The sequence below is a fragment of the Mustelus asterias genome, chromosome 15 (assembly GCF_964213995.1).
Source record: "Mustelus asterias chromosome 15, sMusAst1.hap1.1, whole genome shotgun sequence".
Classification (NCBI taxonomy): Eukaryota; Metazoa; Chordata; class Chondrichthyes; order Carcharhiniformes; family Triakidae; genus Mustelus; species Mustelus asterias.
This window is the reverse complement of record NC_135815.1, coordinates 5,836,112-5,859,273: the sequence shown is the minus strand read 5'-3', so window position 1 is coordinate 5,859,273 and position 23,162 is coordinate 5,836,112. Positions and strand designations below refer to the sequence as shown.

Genomic DNA, 23,162 nt, shown 5'->3' with positions numbered 1-23,162 from the left:
TACTCCCTTGTGTTTCTGTCTGGTTGTCGCCCAATGGATTTGATGGGGGAGGATAAATCTAGGGAATTGAAGCACGGATGAGATCAAGTTCAGGAACCAAGGAAACAGTTTAAACTTTTATTGGCAACTATCTCCTGAATGTACTGTACAGTTCGCCTACCAATCAGACAAAACCTCTGACGAAAAGTTAATCATCTACTCGTTCAAGTGTTTCTGCCCTGCCGGCATCACATTTTGTGCTCATAAATCTTTTGTACACGGACATGGTGAATTAAGGACGTTTGCTTTGGACTATAGTTAGTGAAAGGTTTTGTGTCAGGCTAGATCTTTGCTCTTTAATCATTAATCGTATGATGGGTTTAGATGAAGAAGGCCTTTTGCTCTTTCCAGAATAGAACTCTAAACTGGTGAGGCGTGCATACCCTCTGTGTTCCAGGAGAGAATTATTGTCATTAACCACGGGAAAGGGGAGCCTGAAAGCTGCCAAGGAATCTCACTGACATCATTTCATGTTAAGGTAGCTCTTCCGAATGTCATGGCGAGTATATCAGATGCTGCGAAGGGGCATCAGAACCACCGGGGAAGAAAGACAGGGCCTCGCTCAGGCAGTGAATAATTAGTGTTTTATCTGAGATTGTGGAACATCTTACAACTCAGGGAACTCCACTTACACTGCTTTCACTGGTTTCTTTTAATCCCATCACAGCATCGAGATGTCACTGGTTAGGCCGATATTTATTGTCCGTCTCTAACTGCCCCTTGCGAAGGTGGTAGTTAGCCACCTTCTCGAACTGCTGCAGTCCATGTGGTGTGGGTACATCCACAGTGCTGTTAGGGAGGGAGTTCCAAGATTTTGACACGGCCACAATAAGGGAGCAGTTCCAAGGCAAGATGGTGTGTGATTTGCAAGTGGTGGTGTTCCCATGTAGCTGCTGCCCTTGTTCTTCTAGGTGCCTTCCCTCCTTTACCAATAAGACATCCAGCATTGCATCTATTATCCTGCATGGAGCCCTCTCTTTCCCTGGTGTTCCACTCCCCTCATTTAGCATTGTAGCAATAGCATTCAGTAGCCGTTATTCAGTCCAACATTCCTTTCAGGTGGACAGACTGCCTTTAAGAACAGAAAGCTGGCCGCACCATGTGATATTAACATGTGTTGAGCATGGCAGTTGCTCGGTCAAAGTTGCAATCGTGTAAATGATATGGCAACACCAAATTAGCATGCTGCTCACCTCCAGTAACTGACACGGAGAGATTGCGAATCGTAACACGCATACTCGAATAATGGAGAATAAGGAATCGGCAGCCCAGTTTTACAACTCTCATGATTTTTGGAGAAGCAATGAGAGCTGTGAGATTGGGAACTCCACCTGTTCCAGATTCAACTGGTCTTCATGTATTGCTGGAGTCAGCAGATTGAAGGTGAGTCTGCCAGGCTGTGACACAACATACGTGGGAGGAAAATGGATTTCTGCGAACCATGGATAAGCTAAATTGTGTTTTTATTTGTTTGAATAAAACAACACCTGGGGATAACAGCATGAGAGGAGGTGGACTATTACACCAATAAACAGAGACAAATGGCTTCAATAGTTGTGTGGCCTCACACATGAACTTGCCACCCACAGTATTACACAGTTTCTATCAATCTCATTCACAACTGGTGTTGAATCGACACACTTCCTGTCATTGTATTTTGGTGGGGGCGCGGGGCAGAATATAACAGGCATTAGACGTCTTGCTTGTTAGCCCAGACTGAAAACTTTAATTCGCAAAGAGCAGAGTCTTGCTTTCAGTTTATTTCACTGGAAGGCCAGCTGAAGATGTGCCTGTGCACCGTTTGGTCTGTTAAGATTTGATCTCAGTCCCAGTCAATGAATCTAACTTTACATCCACCCTTCAGTGAGGCAGTAGGATCTGGTTGGAAACGAGAAAGCTGAACCTCGCTAATGAGCCCAATTAGGATCACCGACTCTGGCCGGTCATACTCCTGGAACCTTTATCACATGACCTCCTGCCTCCAACTGCCCCACTTGGCCAGGCAGCCTATTTTGCCTCCCAACACCACTATGTTTTTTAAATTCATTCGTGGGACATGGGCGTCACTGGCTGGCCAGCATTTATTGCCCATCCCTAGTTGCCCGAAGGCAGTTGAGAGTCAACCACATTGCTGTGGCTCTGGAGTCACATGTAGGCCAGACCAGGTAAAGATGGCAGATTTCCTTCCCTAAAGGACATTAGTGAACCAGATGGGTTTTTCCCGACAATCGACAATGGTTTCATGGTCACCAGCAGATTCTTAATTCCAGATATATTTTATTGAATTCAAATTCCACCATCTGCCGTGGAGAGATTCGAACGCGGGTCCCCAGAACATTAGCTGAGTTTCTGGATTGATAGTCTAGCGATAATACCATTAGGCCATTGCCTTCCCAATTATTTCTGCAAACAAATTTTAAAATGTACAATTATTTTAATACTCTGATGATTTTTCATGAAGGTTGCTCTCAGCATTAGCCTGGAGACGAGTCTTAATGAGATTCTTTATGAGATGAATTCCAAGACAATGCTGGGAAGTTGGCAGCCCAACACTGGAGAATTTTTGGTCTTGGGCAACTCATGGAAGAAGCTCTTCTTATAAATGTTGCTCAGGGTGAAATTCCTCCTGAGCCATTGGTCAAACGACAACAGCAGCACATGTACACAGTAGAAATGCTGGGTTTGTATTTGAGGTTCTCAATATAGCTACTGACCAGCTGAACTTTAGCTACTGGTGAGGCTCATGTGTTCCAGGTCTGACTGCTACACACTGTTCCAAGGCTGCCTGTAATCCTCTGCCTACTCTTGAGTTTGCCAGTCCACATTTCTTATCGATACCTCAAGAAAGACTGACCACTCTGGTATTGGCTGTGGCTCAGGATGTTGTATTCCTATCCCTCACCAGGCTGACACTCGTGCAAATCCCAATCCAGGGACCTCAGAGGTTTAGGAACAAGGTGAGGTGATGGCCTAGTTGTATTATCGCTAGATTATTAATCCAGAAACTCAGCGAATGCTCTGGAGACCCGGGTTCGAATCCCGCTACGGCAGATGGTGGAATTTGAATTCAATAAAAAATATCTGGAATTAAGAATCTACTGATGACCATGAAACCATTGTCGATGTTGGAAAAACCCATCTGGTTCACTAATGTCCTTTAGAGAAGGGAATCTGCCATCCTTACCCGGTCTGGCCATCATGTGACTCCAGAGCCACAGCAATGTGGTTGACTCTCAACTCCCCTCAAGCAACCAGGGATAGGCAATGCTGGTGATGCCCATGTCCCACGAATGAATAAAAAATAAATTAAAAAAAACAAAATCTAAGCTGCCACAGTAGTGATGGAGTGCTGCACTGTCAGAGGCGCTGTGTCTCTTGAAGGAGGTGTTAAAACCAAGCCCTGCTTGCTCTCTCAGGTGGACATAAAAGATTCCACGGTGATATTTTAAAGAAGGGCAGAGGAGTTCTCTCTGCTATCCTGAAGCCAGTATGTATCCCTCAACCAACATCACTTAAAACAGATTATTGGGTTGTTGTCTCATTGCTGTTTGTGGGGGATAACTGTGAGCAAATTGACTGCTGCTACAGTTCAAACACCTGTATTTGGCTGCAAAGTGTTTTGGGATATCCTGGGGCTGTATGAATGCAAACTTTATCTGATTTTCTTTTCCCCATGCTGGGAGACACTCCAGTCTCTGACTGGTATCTCCCTGTTGAGTTGCACTGAGTGGCTTGTGTCCCATTCCCATCCCCTGCTACTACCCAAGAGTTAGTTGTTTTAAGTGCTGGCAATGATCATGCACGGATAATGACAAAGTCCTTCTTGTCCTCCAAAACGTCAGCAAAGGTTGTACACTGGTTTGCGATTAGGGTTATCCACCATTAATGCACCAGCTCTTGGGTTGGAGTTAGCATCTGAAGATAGACAAGTATGATCCCTAATTGTGTGAGGTTCCATTAAGGGCACGGACACTCACCAGACAGCTGATACATTCCATTTCATGGTGAAGGAAATCAGTGGATAGTGGGGCTTCGCAGTGCAAGACCATTCAGTCCCTTAAACCCTACCCCCCATTCAATGAGATTATGGTGAACCTATATCATAACTCCATACAGCTGGCTTGGCTCCACATTAATTTATACCCTTCTGCAGCAAAAATCTATCAAATCTGAAAGTATTAAGTGATGCCCAGCAACAATTGCTTTTTGTTGGAGGGTTTCAAACTTCCAACATCCTTTGAATGGAATATTGTTTCCTAACTTCACTCCTGCATGACCTGGCTCTGATTGTGAGGTGATGTCTCCTTATCCTGACCAAGCATCACCCACAACCCCGTCTCTGCTCTCCCTTCTCCCCACCAGCAGCAAAATGGTTCCCTCTCTCATCAATTCCTTTTCGCAGGTAGGTCAAAACTTGTGCTGATGGTGTCTGATGGGTGGCACGGTGGTTAGCACTGCTGCCTCACAGAACCAGGGATCCGGAATCGATTCCCGGCTTGAGTCACTGTCTGTGCGGAGTCTGCACGTTCTCCCCGTATCTGCGTGGGTTTCCTCCGGGTGCTCCGATTTCCTCCTCCAGTCTGAAAGACGTGCTGGTTAGGTGCATTGGCCATGCTAAATTCTCCCTCAGTGTACCCGAACAGGTGCTGGAGTGTGGCGACGCGGGGATTTTAACAGTAACTTCATTGCAGTGTTAATGTAAGCCTGCTCGTGACAATAATAAAAAATAATAATTTTCGTGCAGACAATCTTCATATCAGTTCCCACAGCATATTTCTCAAGTTCTACTTCTGCCACATGACGAATATTTGGGTTTGGTCAGCTGGAGATGGCTTCTCAAAGCTAATTTGCTGTTGGAAAGGTTGAAGCTGGATTCGCACCATTTCAGAAGGAGCACTGGTGTTTCCACTACATTTCTCTCCTTGTGTTACCACTGAATCATTGAATGATACAGCACAAAAGGGGGCCATTCAGCCTGCCCTGCCTGGGTTGGCCCTTTGAAAGATCTATCTGTTTAATTCCTTGATATTTTCATACAGCCTGCCAAAGCCCTCAGGTAGCTTCCCTGAAAAATACCACTTTTCCTCGTTTTGTTTCCCCCAAAAAAGCTTTTCCTTCAGCTTCCAGCAGCTGCAATTGAACTTGCAATGCCCGTACTCTGATTGTATTTTAACTCGGGCCTGAGCTAGGGTGAATCCGCGATGCCTTCCCCTGGAGCCAGCCTCAGGCAGGAGAAGCTTTACTTTGTATTACTGGGACGGCAGCAGTCCTTCACCATTGCTTGTCATTGGAATCATAGAATCTCTACAGTGCAGAAGGAGGCCATTCAAGGATATGATCCAAGTGCAGGAAAATGGAATTCGCGTGCCTTTAGTGGTAGATATTGTCAGTGCAGATTCGATGGGCCCAAAGCGCCTTTACTGCATTGTATGACTCTATGGGAAAGTTTTTACGGCCTCGCTCATCCCAAAACCATAAAATCCCACCCAAGTTTGACGGACTTTCCCATACTCCGCCCCTCGCCCACTCCGATTCCCGTGGCGGGCGGGCTGGTAAAATTCCAGCCAATGACTCTATGGGGCGAATTTTCCAGTTCTGCCCACCACGGGAATCATGAGGGCAGACCATGGTAAGGTCCGATAGCCTCGGTGGGATTTTCCGGTTTCGAGGCGAATGCGGCCAAAAACTCCCACCCTGTGACTCTATCGAGTCTGCACTGACTCTCCAACAGAGCATCTTACCCAGGCCCTATCCCTGTGACTCCACACATTTACTCATTTAACCTCCTTAACCTAAATATCTTGAGACACTAAGGAGAAATTTAGTCTGGCCAATCCACCTAACCTGCACATCTTTGGAGCGTGAGAGGAAACCGGAGCACCCGGAGGAAACCACGGGGAGAATGCGCAGATTCCACACAGATAGTCACCCGAGGTTGAAATTGAACCCGGATCTCTGGCGCTGTGAGGCAGCAGTGTGCATTCATGCAGGAAGGCTTTACTGTGTGCGTTTCCTTGTTTCCCTCTCCTAGGATTTGCTGGATCCACCACGTGACGGGAATGTGGGTCTATCCACTGCTCGACTACCTGTCAAACTTCCTGAAGATTGTTGTCTTTGTGGCTTCACTGGTTGCTATCAATGTGTTTTATGTGATGGGGGAGATATTAAACAGCTTCATCTGGGACAAGTCAAGATGTAAGTACTGCTGTTGCTTAGACCTTGTTTCAATCCTCTTGGTTCAAAACACAAGAGGCCAGTTCATGATTCACTAAGTAATGGTATATTTCCACTCTGAGCTGACCAAATAACTGAGAAACACAGCGATATAAGGCAGATCTACTACTGGAAATATTCATTACAGGCATCACTAGTCATTGATTATTCTTCTCAAGCCACATGTCTGTAAGTTAACCCATATTTGTTTCATTTCTAGAGGAATACCTGTCCCATTTTAGGCTAATCAAGTTTTGGGAGGTTTCAGTTCATGAGGCCAGAATAGAACACAGATATCACAGTGACTACATCTACTTGGATGTTAGAAATAGTTATTCGGGTAACATTAAACCTAAGCTTTTGAAACAAGTATTTGAAATAATTATAGTTAAAAATTAAGTCGAAGATTTAGAAACATAGAAACATAGAAAAACTACAGCACAAAACAGGCCCTTCGGACCCACAAGTTGTGCCGAACATATCCCTACCATTTAGGCCTACCTATAACCCTCCATCCTAATAGAAACAGAGTATTGCCTTTTCCCAATCTTCTTCACTTTCTTGTCCCCCTGTTACTTTCTTAAAAATCAATTTATTGATTTTTCCATCTAACCTATCTTTTTGAGGATTTTTCTGATATTGAAAGTTAAAAAAAAACAGCAAAATACAGTCAGAAACTGTAAAGAAAACAGATTCATTGAGTCACGGGATGACTAATTATTGAAGGAGGCCATTCAGCCCAGCATGTATGCGACGTCTCTCTGGAAGAGCTATGTAATCACAGAATCACAGAATACTACAGTGCAGAACAGGCCCTTTGGCCCATCGAGTCTGCAACGGTGCATGAAAGGTTCTGGTCTGCCAACCTAATCTCACTTTCAGCACTTGGCCCATAGCCTTGAATGTTATGATGTGCGAAATGCTCATCCAGGTACTTTTTAAAGGATGTGAGGCAACCCACCTCCACCACCCTCCCAGGCAGTGCCTTCTGGACCATCACCACCCTCTGGGTAAAAACATTTTTCCTCAAATCCCCCCTAAACCTCCCACCCCTCACTTTTAACTTGTGTGCCCTCGTAACTGAGCCCTTGACTAAGGGGAACAGCTGCTCCTTATCCACTCTGTCCATGCCCCTCATAATCTTGAACACCTCAATCAGGTCACCCTTCAGTCTTCTCTGCTCCAGAGAAAACAGCCCAAGCCTGTCCAACCTCTCTTTATAACTAAATGTTCCATCCCAGGCAGCATATTAGATCCAATCTCCTGTTCTTCCTCCATGACCTTGCAGATTTTCACCCCTTCAAACATGTATCCAAGTCCCTTTTGAAAGAAATGGCTGAATCTAACTCCACTACCCTTTCAGGCAGCACATCTCCGATCATAACAACTCGCTTATTTCATCACTGATCATTTTGCCAATCACACTGAACTTTTGGTTAACCATTTCTAAGTCACTTTGTCAATCCTTCCTGGCAAAGATGACCACATTCCTCATCTGGGGTGTTTGGTAGGGTTCCAGTGGGTATGTACATGGCTGCCGGATGGCATCTATCCTTCACTCCTCAGTGAGGCAAGAGATGAAATTGCTGGGCCTCTAACAGAAATCTTTGTCTCTTCACTGGACACAGGTGAGGTCCCAGAGGATTGGAGGATAGGAAATGTGGTCCCATTATTTAAGAAGGGTAACAAGGATAACCCGGGTAATTAAAGGCCGGTGAGCTTGATGTCCGTGGTAGGGAAATTGTTGGAGAAGATTCTTAGAGATAGGATATATGTGCATTTAGAACTGAATAATCTCATTAGCGATAGACAGCATGGTTTTGTACGAGGGAGGTCATGCCTCACAAATCTGGTTGAGTTTTTTGAGGAGGTGACAAAAACGATTGACGAAGGAAGGGCCGTGGATGTCGTCTATATGGATTTTAGTAAAGCGTTTGACAAGGTCCCTCATGGCAGGCTGGTACAAAAGGTTAAATCTCACGGGATAAAAGGTGAGCTAGCTAGATGGGTGGAGAACTGGATTAGCCATAGAAGACAGAGGGTAACAGTGGAGGGGTATTTTTCCGAATGGAGGTCTGTGACTAGTGGTGTTCCGCAGGGCTCTGTACTGGGACCTCTGCTGTTTGTGATATATAGAAATGATTTGGAGATGTAGCTGGTGTGATCAGTAAGTTTGCGGACGACACAAAGATTGCTGGAGTTGCGGATAGTGATGAACATTGTCAGAGAATACAGCAGGATATAGATAGGCTGGAACATTGGGCGGAGAAATGGCAGATGGAATTTAATCCAGATAAATGCAAAGTGATGCATTTCAGTAGATCTAATGTAAGGGGGAGCTATACAATAAATGGCAGAACCATCAGGAGTATAGACACACAGAGGGACCTGGGTGTACAAGTCCACAGATCCTTAAAGGTGGCAGCACAGGTGGAGAGGGTGGTGAAGAAGGCATATGGCATGCTTGCCTTTATTGGACAGGGCATAGAATATAAAAGTTGGCATATGGTGTTGCGGCTGTATAGAACGTTGGTTAGGCCACATTTGGAATACTGCGTCCAGTTCTGGTCGCCACACTACCAGAAGGACGTGGAGGCTTTGGAGAGAGTACAGAAAAGGTTTACCAGGATGTTGCCTGGTATGGAGAGTCTTAGCTATGAGGAGAGATTGGGTAAACTGGGGATGTTCTCCCTGGAAAGACGGAGGATGAGGGGCGACCTAATAGAGGTGTATAAAATTATGAAGGGCATAGACAGGGTGAACAGTGGGAAGCTTTTTCCCAGGTCGGAATTGACGAACACAAGGGGTCACAGGTTCAAGGTGAGGGGGGCAAGATTCAACACAGATGTCAGGGGGATGTATTTTACACAGAGGGTGGTGGGGGCCTGGAATGCACTGCCAAGCGAGGTGATTGAGGCGGACACGCTGGGATCGTTTAAGACTTATCTAGATAGCCACATGAACAGACTGGGAATAGAGGGATACAAACGAATGGTCTAATTGGGCACATGAGCGGTGCAGGCTTGGAGGGCCGAAGGGCCTGTTCCTGTGCTGTATTGTTCTTTGTTCTTTGCTCAGGCCAATTGGTGCCAGGAAGGTTCTGCTGCCAGTTGGACAGGATACAGCAGACATTTTGGATGAGTTGCTGGCTTGGGATCTCCTGTCTTTGTGTGTTCTCCCCGCCTCTGCCGGGGCACAGTGGCACAGGGATTAGCACTGCTGCCTCACAGCGCCAGGGACCCAGTTTTGATTCCTGGCTTGGGTGACTGTCTGTACGGAGTCTGCACGTTCTCCCCGTGTCTGCGTGGGTTTCCTCCGGGTGCTCTGGTTTCCTCGCACAGTCTTAAAGACGTGCTGGTGAGGTGCAATTGGCCATGCTAAATTCTCCCTCAGTGTACCTGAACAGGCGCTGGAGTGTAGCGACTCGGGGATTTTCACAGTAACTTCACTGCAGTGTTAATGTAAGGCTACTTGTGACACCAATAAATAAACTTTAAACAAAGCATTTGGGACCTTGGGCTTCCTGAATAAAGACATTGGGTGGAATTTTCCAGACCTGCCCACCATGGGAACCCTCGCGGGCAGGACACGGACCATGCAAAGGTCTGTGACTTCGGGCAGGATTTTCCGCTCTTATAGAATCATAGAATCACAGAATCCCTACAGTGCAGAAGGAGGCCATTCGGCCCATCGAGTCTGCACCAACCACAGTCCCACCCTGGCCGTATCCCCGTAACCCCACATATTTACCCTGCTAATCCCACTGACACGAAGGGGCAATGTAGCATGGCCAGTTCACCTAACCAGCACATCTTTTGGACTGTGAGAGGAAACTGGAGCACCCGGAGGAAACCCACTGACAGACACGGGGAGAACGTGCAGACTCCGCACAGACAGTGACCCAAGCCGGGAATCCAACCCGAGTCCCTGGCACTGTGAGGCAGCAGTGCTAACCACTGTGCCACCGTGCTGCCCTAAGTACTCTCTCACTAGGTCCTGTCACCTTCAGAGATCTATGCACATGAACCCCCAGGTCCCTCTTCCTTCTTTAGAATAGTGCCATTAAGTCAATATTGCATCTCCCGATCCTATCTGCCAAAATGCATCACCTCACATTTCTCTATTTTAAACGCCATCTGTCACTTTCCTGCCCATTCTGCCTGCCTATCGATACCCTGGTGCAGGTAGTTTGTTTCACCCTCACTGTTTGCCACTGCTCCACATCTATGGCAATGGTCCCAGCACCACAGAAATATCTGTTCTATGGAATGGAGCTTAAGCATCATTTTTTGGCAGCATCGCACACAATTAGATCAACATGGAGCAGATCCAGAGCAAAGCTCTCTCTATACTGCTCCCAGCAAAATAGAAACAGGAGGAGCCCATTCAGCCCTTCAAGTCTGTTTCATGATGTGGAGATACCGGCGTTGGATTGGGATGGGCACAGTAAGAAGTCTCACAACACCAGGTTAAAGTCCAACAATTATCTTGCAATTGTGACTATATATGCCGTGTTTGCGAAACCTACCTCTCCACTCACCTGATGAAGGAGCAGCGCTCCGAAAGCTCGTGATTCCAAATAAACCTATTGGACTTTAACCTGGTGTTGTGAGACTTCTTACAATTGGATCATGGCTGTATTGCTGTATCTTAACTCCATCCATTTTGCATTGGTAAGGTATCTTAACTCCAAACTCATCAGACTGTCTCCTACTATGTCAGTGAGAATTTTCTGAATCCCATACTTACTTAGAATCATTGATTCATAGAATCCCCACAGTGCAGAAGAGTCCATTTGGCCCATCGAATCTGCACCAACCATCTTACAGGATATCTTATGCAGTCCTCTCCCCCTGCTCTACCCCAGTAACCCCACACATTTCTCATGACTTAATCCACCTAACTTGCACATCATTGGAGTGTGGGAGGAGAGGAAATCCACGCAGACACAGGGAGAACATGCAAACTCCACACAGTCAGTCATCAGGGTCCGGATTTAACCCTGGTCCCTGACGCTGTGATGCAGTCGTGCTAATCACTGTGCCACCATCCACCCTTATCCTTTCTGATTGAAGAAATGAGCGCTTCCTTGCTTTAATGTTTTTGTAGTATCTTAGATTTAAAGGGGCTTGGGGCAGTTGTAACACAGATACTGATTGGAACCTTTGTAGGTCAAATAGTTCGGATGGGGCAGTTTTTGTGCAGTGTGTGCAGGAGGGTTTCCTGACACAATATGTGGATAGGCCGACAAGAGGTGAGGCCACATTGGATTTGGTACTGGGAAATGAACCGGGCCAAGTGTTAGATTTGGTTGTGGGAGAGAACTTTGGAGATAGTGACCACAATTCGGTGTCTTTTGTTATTGCAACGGAGAAGGATAGGGCCGTACAGCAGGGCAAGGTTTACAATTGGGGGAGGGGTAATTATGATGCGATTAGGCAAGAATTAGGGGCATAAGATGGGAACAGAAACTGTCAGGGAAAGGCACTAATGAAAAGTGGAACTTTTTCAAGGAACAAATACTGGGTGTCCTTGATAGGTATGTCCCTGTCAGGCAGGGAGGAAATGGCCGAGTGAGGGAACCATAGTTCACGAAAGAGGTGGAATGTCTTGTGAAAAGGAAGAGGGAAGCTTATGTAGGGATGAGGAAACAAGGTTCAGATGGCTCGATTGAGGGTTACAAGTTAGCAAGGAATGAGCTGAAAAAGGGGCTTAGGAGAGCTAGGAGGGGACATGAGAAGTCCTTGGTGGGTCGGATCAAGGAAAACCCCAAGGCTTTTTACTCTTATGTGAAGAATAAAAGAATGACCAGGGTGAGGTTAGGGCCGGTCAAGGACAGTAGTGGGAACTTGTGTATGGAGTCAGTAGAGATAGGCGAGGTGATGAATGAATACTTTTCTTCAGTGTTCATCAAGGAGAGGGGCCATGTTTTTGAGGAAGAGAAGGTGTTACAGGCTAACAGGCTGGAGGAAATAGTTGTTCGGAGGGAGGATGTACTGGCAGTTTTGAATAAACTGAAGGTCGATGAGTCCCCTGGGCCTGATGAAATATATCCTAGGATTCTTTGGGAGGCAAGGGATGAGATTGCAGAGCCTTTGGCTTTGATCTTTGGGTCCTCACTGTCCACGGGGATGGTGCCAGAGGACTGGAGAGTGGCGAATGTTGTTCCTCTGTTTAAGAAAGGGAATAGAAATGACCCTGGTAATTATAGAGCGGTTAGTCTTACTTCGGTGGTTGGTAAATTGATGGAAAAGGTCCTTAGGGATGGGATTTACGACCATTTAGAAAGATGCGGATTAATCCAGGATAGTCAGCATGGATTCATGAAGGGCAAGTCATTCCTCACAAATTTGATTGAATTTTTTGAGGAGGTAACTAAGTGTGTTGATGAAGGTAGGGCAGTTGATGTCATATACATGGATTTTAGTAAGGCGTTTGATAAGATCCCCCATGGTCGGCTTATGATGAAAGTAAGGAGGTGTGGGATAGAGGGAAAGTTGGCAGATTGGATAGGTAACTGGCTATCTGATCGAAGTAAGAAGTCTCACAACACCAGGTTAAAGTCCAACAGGTTTATTTGGTAGCAAATACCATAAGCTTTCGGAGCACTGCTCCTTCGTCAGATGGAGTGGAAGACAGAGGGTGGTGGTGGATGGAAAATTTTCGGATTGGAGGCAGGTTGCTAGCGGAGTGCCACAGGGATCAGTGCTTGGTCCTCTGCTCTTTGTGATTTTTATTAATGACTTAGAGGAGGGGGCTGAAGGGTGGATCAGTAAATTTGCTGATGACACCAAGATTGGTAGAGTAGTGGATGAGGTGGAGGGCTGATGTAGGCTGCAAAGAGACATAGATAGGATGCAAAGCTGGGCTGAAAAATGGCAAATGGCGTTTAACCCTGATAAATGTGAGGTGATTCATTTAGGTAGGACTAATTTAAATGTGGATTACAGGGTCAAAGGTAGGGTTCTGAAGACTGTGGAGGAACAGAGAGATCTTGGGGTCCATATCCACAGATCTCTAAAGGTTGCCACGCAAGTGGATAGAGCTGTGAAGAAGGCCTATAGAGTGTTAGCTTTTATTAACAGGGGGTTGGAGTTTAAGAGCCGTGGGGTTATGCTGCAACTGTACAGGATCTTGGTGAGACCACATTTGGAATATTGTGTGCAGTTCTGGTCACCTCACTATAAGAAGGATGTGGAAGCGCTGGAAAGAGTGCAGAGGAGATTTACCAGGATGCTGCCTGGTTTGGAGGGTAGGTCTTATGAGGAAAGGTTGAGGGAGCTAGGGCTGTTCTCTCTGGAGCGGAGGTGGCTGAGGGGAGACTTAATAGAGGTTTATAAAATGATGAAGGGGATAGATAGAGTGAACGTTCAAAGACTATTTCCTCGGGTGGATGGAGCTATTACAAGGGGGCATAACTATAGGGTTCATGGTGGGAGATATAGGAAGGATATCAGAGGTAGGTTCTTTACGCAGAGAGTGGTTGGGGTGTGGAATGGACTGCCTGCAGTGATAGTGGAGTCAGACACTTTAGGAACATTTAAGCGGTTATTGGATAGGCACATGGAGCACACCAGGATGATAGGGAGTGGGATAGGTTGATCTTGGTTTCAGATGAAGCTCGGCACAACATCGTGGGCCGAAGGGCCTGTTCTGTGCTGTACTGTTCTATGTTCTATGTTCTATACTGGAGGGTGTGAATGCAGGGTGTAAGGCAGTATATTAAATGGAACATTTCACTCAAGTCCATGACAATGGTTTCACGAAATGGAAATGTCACATTGCGAGGGTAAGTTCCTGGTTTTGGACCTGTTACAATGCGTAGCCCACTTGTACTTGGATGTATCAGACCAGGGTGCTAAGCCATCTCTGTAAGTGTTTTATAGCTGTGTCAACTGACACAAGGGGATATGATGGTGTAGTGGTAATATCGCTGGATGTGTAACCCAGGGCCCCAGGCTAATGCCCTGGGGGGTACAGATTCAAATCCCACCGTGGCAGCTGGTGGAATTTAAATTCAACTAATTAATATCAGTCTGGAATTGAAATGTTGAATGGCTCGAGTCCAGCCCTAATGTGGTGAACCTACTGATGTCGGTGGAACCAGGCAGGACTGGAAAATTCCAGCTGTAATCTCAGTGATAGTCACCATGAAACTATCATCCATTTCATTAAGAACCCATCTGGTTCAGTAATGTCCTTTAGGGAAGGAAATCTGCTGTCCTCACCCAGTCTGATCTCCATGTGACTCTAGACCCACAGCAATGCAGTTGTCTCTTAACTGTCTTATGAGATGGCCTAGCAAATCACTCAGTTCAAGGGGCAATTAGGGATGGGCAACAAATGCTGACCTGGCCAATGACGTCCACATCCCATAGAAGATTGAAAGAACACCACAGGCACAGGCAGAAGCTCCACTGAGGGATTGGACAGGTGTTCTATGGACCATATGACCATAAGACCATAAAACATAGGAGCAGAATTAGGTCACTCGGCCCATTGAGTCTGCTCCGCCATTCAATCATGGCTGATATTATTCTCATCCCCATTCTGCTGCCTTTTCCCCATAACACCTGATCCCCTTATTAATCAAGAACCTATCTATCTCTGTCTTAAGACACTCAATGACCCGGCCTCCACAGCCTTCTGCAGCAAAGAGTTCCACAGATTCGCCACTCTTTGGCTGAAGAAATTCCTACTCATCTCTGTTTTAAAGAATCGTCCCTTTAGCCTGAGGTTGTGCCCTCTGGTTCTAGTTTTTCCTGCTAGTGGGAACATGCTCTCCATGTCCACACTATCCACTGTACAGGTGTAGAGGTTTGGACCTTCATGGTATTCATGTTGTAGTATTGGTACTACTGACACACACAAACAAAGGATGAAATATAGAAAAGTACTTCACTGAAATGCATATATCTTCTTTATTTCTAGATGTAGAAGAAAAGGTGGACACTAAGAACAAAACGGACTGACACAAGGCAGACAATATCATATCTGGAAGCTGTGAAATGAAGACAGTTATTTCAACTCATTGGAAAAAAAAGGAACAGATATTACCATGTCCAAACAGTGTTATGGAATCACAATCATTAACCTCATGAACCTCAATCCAGCCAGCTTGGTTGGAGCTAAATCATCTGACTAATGAGATCATAGCATCAAAAAGGTCATTGGTTAATTCGTAATAAGTAACAATTCACAGTTGTCAAATTACAGAGGTTGAGCTTAAAGAGGTGTAAACAGTAAGAGACAAGAGTGGAGACTTTCCAATTAGTGTTCTTTCAACACCAGTGTTAACACAGTTATTTTGAACGAAGCTACAGTTGGCGGTAACAATATCAGCAAAGCCAGGTTAAGATATTCCTGTATTTTTGCCGACATTCACATATTACAGGCTCTCTTTCACAATGTTGAGAATCTTCAATATGTGTCATGACACATTGACATTTTTTTGTAATATATTCAAGGTACTGTCGCTTCCTATTTTCTTCAGACTGATCTCTTACGCATTCAACATTAAGTCTTCCTTCTTTTTTCTTAATTTTCAAATTCTCATCCTTCTTTTCAGATCCCTTCCATTGTCTTGTCAAGCTGTGTAATCTCCAGCCCTCAAACCCTCTAAGATTAAAAACAGAGAATGCTGCATAAACTCAGCTGGTCTAGGCAGCACCTATGGGGAGAGAAAAGAGTTAATGGGCGGAATTTTACTGGCACGTCCGCCCAAGATTCGTACGATCCCACCTGAGGCCAAAGGAGAATGCTGGTCTCCGAGCCTCGCCCGCCCCCGGAATCGGGGCAGGCATGCCGGTAAAGTTCCGGCCAATGTTTTGAGTTCATATAACTCTTCTACAGAACTGGGATATCTGTGCTCAATGGTGTTACTATCACTGAATCCCCCACTGTCAACATTCTTGGGGTTACCATTGAAAAGAAACACAACTGGACTTACCACATAAACACAGTGGCTACAAGAGCAGGTCAGAGGCTAGGAATACTGCAGTGAGTAACTCACCACCTGACTGCCCAAAGCCTGTCCACCATCTACAAGGTACAAGTCAGGAGTGTGCTGGAATACTTTCCACTTGCCTGGATGGGTGCAGCTCCAACAACACTCAAGAAGCTTGACTGCATCCAAGACAAAGCAGCCCGCTTGATTGGCACCACATCTACAAACATTCAATCCCTCCACCACCGATGCTCAGTAGCAGCAGTGTGTACTGTCTACAAGATGCACTGCAGCAATTCACCAAAGATCCTTAGACAGCACCTTCCAAACCCACAACCACTTCCATCTGGAAGGATAAGGGCAGCAGAGACATGGGAACACCACCATCTGTAAGATCCCCTCCAAGTCTCTCACTGTCCTGACTTGTAAATATATCACCGTTCCTTCTCAGTCGTGGGTCAAAGTCCTGGAGTTCCTTCCTTAACGGCATTGTGGGTCAACCCATCACATGGACTGCAGCGATTCAAGAAGGCAGCTCACCACCACCTTCTCAAGGACAACTAGGGATGGGCAATAAATGCCGGCCAGCCAGCGATGCCCATGTCCCACGAATGAATAAAAAAATCTAATTGTGGTCTCTTGAGCATCCCCAATATTAACCGCTCCACCACTGGTGGCTTTGCTTTTGTTGCCCAAGCTCAAAAGTTCTGGAATTCCCTCCCTCAGCTTCTGACATTGATCAGGCCACACTTGGAATACTGGTCACCCGACTATAGAAAGGATATTATTAAAGTAGAAAGAGTGCAGAAAAGATTTACTAGGATGCTACTGGGACTTGATGGTTTGAGTTATAAGGAGAGGCTGGATAGACTGGGACTTTTTTCTCTGAAGCGTAGGAGAATTAGAGGTGATCTTATAGAGGTCTATAAAATAATGAGGGGCATAGATCAGCTAGATAGTCAATATCTTTTCCCAAAGGTAGGGGAGTCTAAAACTAGAGGGCATAGGTTTAAGGTGAGAGGGGAGAGATACAAAAGGGTCCAGAGGGGCAATTTTTTCACACAGAGGGTGGTGAGTGTCTGGAACGAACTGCCAGAGGTAGTAGTAGAGGTGGGTATGATGTTGTCTTTTAAAAAGCATTTAGATAGTTACATGGGTAAGATGTGTATAGAGGGATATGGGCCAAATGTGGGCAATTGGGACTAGCTTTGGGTTTTAAAAAAAGAGCGGCATGGACAAGTTGGGCTGAAGGGCCTGTTTCTATGCTGTAAACCTCTATGACTCTATGACTCTTTCTTTTCCTTTGAGATGACCCCTTTGAGCATTCTTTTGTCTATCTGTCCTAATGTGTGGTTTGATGTCAAATGTTGATCGATAAAGTTTGTGCCAAAGACCTTGGGATGTTTTACTATGTTAGAGGTGCAATATAAGGCAAGTTGTTTCCGATATAAGGGTCTCACTGAGCAGTGGGCTGTGAAGTTCATCCATGGGCCTTCCTGCCACAGACTTAATCGAGATAGAGGTGGGAAGGTGCCCTCCTCATCACCAAACCCCGCATGGTGGAGGGCACGAAAATCCAACCAATATTTCACGTCGATAATATTTCATCAGACCTGGCAAAGCTCGAAATGTAGCAGGTTCAAGCAAGTGAGTTTGGGAGGAACAAAGAATAAGAGGGATGGACTGTGACTGCGGAGACGACAGGAGAGACAAAATGATGAAAGAGTTGTGGTGGGGCTGGTCCAATGAAAGTGGGAATGGGACAAGTAAAGAAACAAAATATTTTTTCTATTTATTAGTGTCACAAGTAAGGCTTACATTAACACTGCAATGAAGTTACTGTGAAATTCCCCTCGTCGTCACACTCTGACACCTGTTTGGGTGCACTGAGGGAGAATTTAGCATGGCCAATGCACCCAACCAGCACGTCTTTCAGACTGTGGGAGGAAACCGGAGCACCTGGAGGAAACCCACGCAGACACAGAACATGCAAACTCCACACAGACATTGACCCAAGCCAGGAATGGAACCCGGGTCCATGACGCTGTGAGGCAGCAGTGCTAACCACTGTGCCACCGTGATGCCCATGTGAGTAGAGGAGGTGTGAATGCAAAATGATGAACTGCTGCTGCCCAAAAGCAAAAAAAGGAGAAAAATATGACAGAGTCCAATAAAAGGAAGGTTGTAAAGTTCCCAAGTTTATGTTGAGCTTCACTGAAACAGTGCAGGAAGCTGAGGAAATAGATATCAGCGAAGTCAGCTAAAAAGCTCTGACGAAGGGTTATCCAGACTCGAAACATTGGCTCTATTCTCTCTCCACAGATGCTGTCAGACCTGCTGAGATCTTCCAGCATTTTCTATTTTTGTTGAATACCTTAGCAAAGTGCCTATCTGCCTTGACACTGCTCATAGATAAGACTACAACAAAGAAGGCCCCGTTAAGCCTTGAGGGAACTCAATTCATGCCTCTGAACATCAGTGGTGTGTCAGGATTCTGCTTTATTTTAAGACAATATCCATATGTTCAGCTGATCTTTTCCTACACCCTAACAATGACTGTAACACTATAATCTGCACCCTCTCCTTTCCTTCTCCCCTGTGTACTCTATGAATGGCATGCTTTGTATAGCGCGCAAGAAGCAATACTTTTCACTGTATCCCAATACATATGGCAATAATAAATCAAATCAAACATAACAGAGTTTCTGCATTGGATGCACATGGAAATTACAGTGCAAATTGCACCTCATGTTATGCCCATTTCAAAAGTGTTCTTTTCTTTTGAGTTTCCGATACCCTGACCTCAAACTCATTTACAAACTGCCAAACGCAAAATCTGCCATGAACCAGCACAACTGGGTCGTGTGGGCGGGGAGTGGGAGGGGGGAGGGTTGTGGGGGGGGCGGAGGTGGGGAGAATGCTCTAAACATAATCCTTGATATGTGTGAAAGTAAAAACTTGGTGCAGTTTGAATTGAAAATGGGTTTAATACACACAAAAAAACACCTTTAATTACTAATCATTTGTGAGTAACCAACTTTTAAATGATTGAAAATAATCTTTCAAAAATGTACAGAACCATTTGCTAATTATACTTGGGGTACTCTGGTTGATTTTTTAAAAAAAAGAAAATTGCTATCAAACCTTATTAAAATGTACCTATTAGTGTGTCCGAAAGCTCCAGTTTAATTTTTCCAGCCCCTCCGCTCCCAAAGGTCTGCAAAATCGTCCAATCAGCAAAAATGTGCCACCGTATTAATTCACCTCGAGGTTTGGCCAGATTTTGAGAGCGGGGCCTGTTCCCAGCACAGAAGTTTTTAAAAGTAGCTCAAAGAATCATAGAAACTAGTGTTATGTTGAACGAAGCTCAAGTTTAGATCTTGGCAATCCTTTGTGCCGATTACACCGATTTCAAGCGAATTGCTTCATAGAGAGAGAAATAAGCAACAATGCAACCGCGTTGAGATTCCAGGCACTACAGCTCACAGATTATCCAGTCATTTATCACTTTATTATTTGTGGGAGTTATTGCCATGTTTCCCTACATTGCAATGGATCGGATTCTCCGGCCTCGTCCACAGCTGGGATTCTCCGGTCCCGCTGCAGTGAACAGAGGTTTGGCTGAGCGCCAAATTTTCCATTCTCACTGGCAGCAGCGGCGGGGCGTGAACGGCCAAAGAATTCCGGCCAATTGCCCTTCAAAAAGTATTTCATTGGCCGTGGAACATTTTGGGCAAGCCATGAACAGCACAAGTGCCAGTCCTATCCCCTCCACTCATTACTGGACAATTCAATCAGTTTGCACTAGTTTTTCTGTTATGTGTTTCCTTTGTGTGGCAAAAGCTTTGTTAGACCCTTTCCCTTCATTCATTTAATGCCTTCATTTTGATTTCTGTCTCCTGAACTTACCGCTACAGTGAGTCATTTGACTCAAAACCAACCTCTTTTCATAATCTTGAAATATCCATCACTGTCGCCTCAATGGACAGTACCTTGTGTATATTATTGAAAATGAAGAACTGCAAGGGAGTGACCACCTGGTACGTGTGCTGGTTGCTCATTTCTTTGAGACATGTAAGTGACACGTACCTGAGCCTCGCCATCTCATGTCCATTTATATGTTCTGTACAATATCACATGCGCAGACTGGGATGAACTGTGCATTTGAGAAATCTATCCAATCAGTCCCACTCAGTCTGCTCACCTCTGCAGCTCTGCAAGTATTCCACTCTTCTCACCTGCTTGGAATAGTTAAGGTGAGAGGCATAGATGTCTTTAAGGAGAAGCTAGTTGAGGGAGAAAGGTAGAGAAGGAAATAGTGATAGGATTAGATGAGGTAAGATGGGAGGAAGCTCATGCGAGTATAAGCGCCAGCATTGATTTGTTGGGCTGAATGGCCTGTTTCTGCACGTTAACTGTATGTAATCATATATCCTGTATTAATCAAGTTGTTGGGTAGGGTGAGGGTGGGTAAAAGGTCACGAGCAGCTCTGTTCAGTTGATAGGATCTTCAGAATGGGCTCTGACATCTACAGATGAACTACAAAGGCTTCAAGCTGTTTGGAATTTTGAGTTATGGTGCATCGGACTCAAATACTTTTTCTCCTCTCGGCTGGTTTATTGGAACACGTGTTATTCACACAAAGCTTCTGCCTGGAAATCCAACACAAGCTCATTGGCTCCTCTACCTTCACACCAACAGACCGACAATGCTGGGGGACCTCTGCTGCCAGTTACAATCGGAACCAATCATGTGCTCCTCGTGATACACAGAATTATTTTTTTAAAAAGCACTGTGATGTAGTTAAGGAATATCGTTCTGACCTGCCGGCATCATTTGGAAAAAGGAAAGCTCTGCATCTCTGTCTGTGTTAAAAAAAATTATTTGTATAAAAAGAAAATTGAAAGTGACTCCACTGTCCAATGCTTTCTTCCTGATTTGCAAACGTGATGTAAGAAAAATCTTTCTCACGCAGCGAGTGGTTGGGGTCTGGAATGCACTACCTGGGAGTGTGGTGGAGGCAGGTTCAATCGAGGCATTCGGGGGGGCATTAGATGATTATTTGAATGAAAACAATGTGCAAAGGGTATGCGGGGGGATGGCACTAAGCCATGATGCTCATTTGGAGAGCTAGTGCAGACATGATGGGCTGAATGGCCTCCTTCTGTGCCATAACAATCCTGCGATTCTGTGCTCCATGATGGTTTGAGATATGACTTTAAGCAGTAAATTGATCTGGAGACCTGACTGAATCAGATGCATTATCTGAGAACGGGTTGGAAGATTTATTCCTCAAAACATGATCCAATCCTTGCGCTGAAATCCATGTGTGTGTGGATTGTCGGCTAAGGACAGGATCAATTGTGTTATCCCCAATTGGGCAAATAGCCCATAAACGTACTAGTGAGCTCATAGACAAAGTGACCACTTGGGAATTTGAGTTACCAACCTCCATGGACCTTGGACTCTGCAGGAATTAAAGACTAATCGCCAATCTGAATTCCAATGAGTATAGTCCCAGTCTACTCAGTCTCTCCTCATAAGCCAACCCTCTCAACTCCAGAATCAACCTATTCAACTGTGTGTGGCATCATGAGTGTTTTCCATTCTCATTGGCCTTTCCAGCAGGAGAAACGCCTGCATCCATCCCACTCCCTAATTCGCGGGAGATGGAGTTGCCCCCCTGCCTCTACCCCAGAGGAGAGCGGCAATACGACAGCGCTCACATCTGGAGTAGGCCCAGCCCACTCTGTATTATTCAGCTCCACACTGGCCAATGCAGCGACCAGTTATCAGGATAATCCTGTGGGCAAGAGTTGTTGAACATGTTTCAAGGTTCTGTCATGCCAGTGGAAGTTAAGAATGTTGGAACGTCTCTGTGGCCATTGTGAGCAAATGTAAAGGAACATTAAAAATTTTATTAAAAATTTTCTTTGAACGTGTTTGTTAGTTGTACCAGAAGCAATAGTTTGACTGGCATTTAACAATCATCCAATTGTATGCAAAGCGACTGTTTATTTGCTGAATGGAATGATGGACATGTTGGGTGACCAATGATGAGTGAGGGGTGTGTGACAGTGGAGGCAGGACATCAAGTGACAAAGACTCCAGGAGTCCACCCCCTCTCTTGCAGGATTTCCATTTGTCTCTTCTACCTTGGTCAACTAGATTTATTTCTGATTTCCAGCATCGGTGCTTTGTTTTGGATCTGCAGTATTTTGCTTTCATGCTTGCTCTAGAATTCCAGGTTTAGATTTTCTGTCAGAATTGAATTTGAACCCGCCTTGGGTTCTGGAACTTTCCATGCGCAGGGATCAAAGTGTTTCACACAGTATTAGAATCATAGAATCCCTACAGTGCAGAAGGAGGCCATTTGGCCCATCAAGCCTGCATTGACAACAATCCTACTCAGGCCCTATCCCCATAACCCCACGTATTTACTCTGTTAGTCCCCTTGACACTAAGGGGTAATTTAGCATAGCCAGTTAACCTAACCCACACATCTTTGGATGTCATAAAGTGCAGTGCAGAAGGAGGCGATTTGGCCCATCGAGCCTGCACCAACAATAATCCCACCCAGGTCCTATCCCCGTAACCCCACGTATTTACCTGGCTAAAACGGCTAATGTTACGCCGCTGTTTAAAAAAGGAAGGAGACAAAAGGCGGGTAACTATAGGCCGGTCAGCTTAACGTCTGTAGTAGGGAAAATGCTGGAATCCATTATTAAAGAGGAGATAGCAGGGCATCTGGATAGAAATGGTTCGATCAATCAGACGCAGCATGGATTCATGAGGGGAAAGTCGTGCTTGACGAACATGTTGGATTTTTATGAAGATGTGACTAGGGCGGTTGATGGAGGAGAACCGGTGGATGCGGTGTTTTTGGATTTCCAAAAGGCGTTTGATAAGGTGCCCCATAAAAGGCTGCTGAAGAAGATTAGGGCACACGGAGTTGGGGGTAGT

General features: G+C 45.4%; 1 protein-coding gene across 1 annotated transcript in view; it reads left to right on the top strand.

Moving 5' to 3' along the window:
• Positions 1-15,224, top strand: part of aig1 (androgen-induced 1 (H. sapiens)) — a 117,000-nt gene extending 101,776 nt beyond the window's left edge. The window contains exons 5-6 of the mRNA XM_078230635.1: positions 6,071-6,234; positions 15,184-15,224. Of these exons, the coding sequence (XP_078086761.1) occupies positions 6,071-6,234; positions 15,184-15,224 (205 nt within the window). The remainder of the gene's footprint in view (positions 1-6,070; positions 6,235-15,183) is intronic.
• Positions 15,225-23,162: the final 7,938 nt, after the last annotated feature.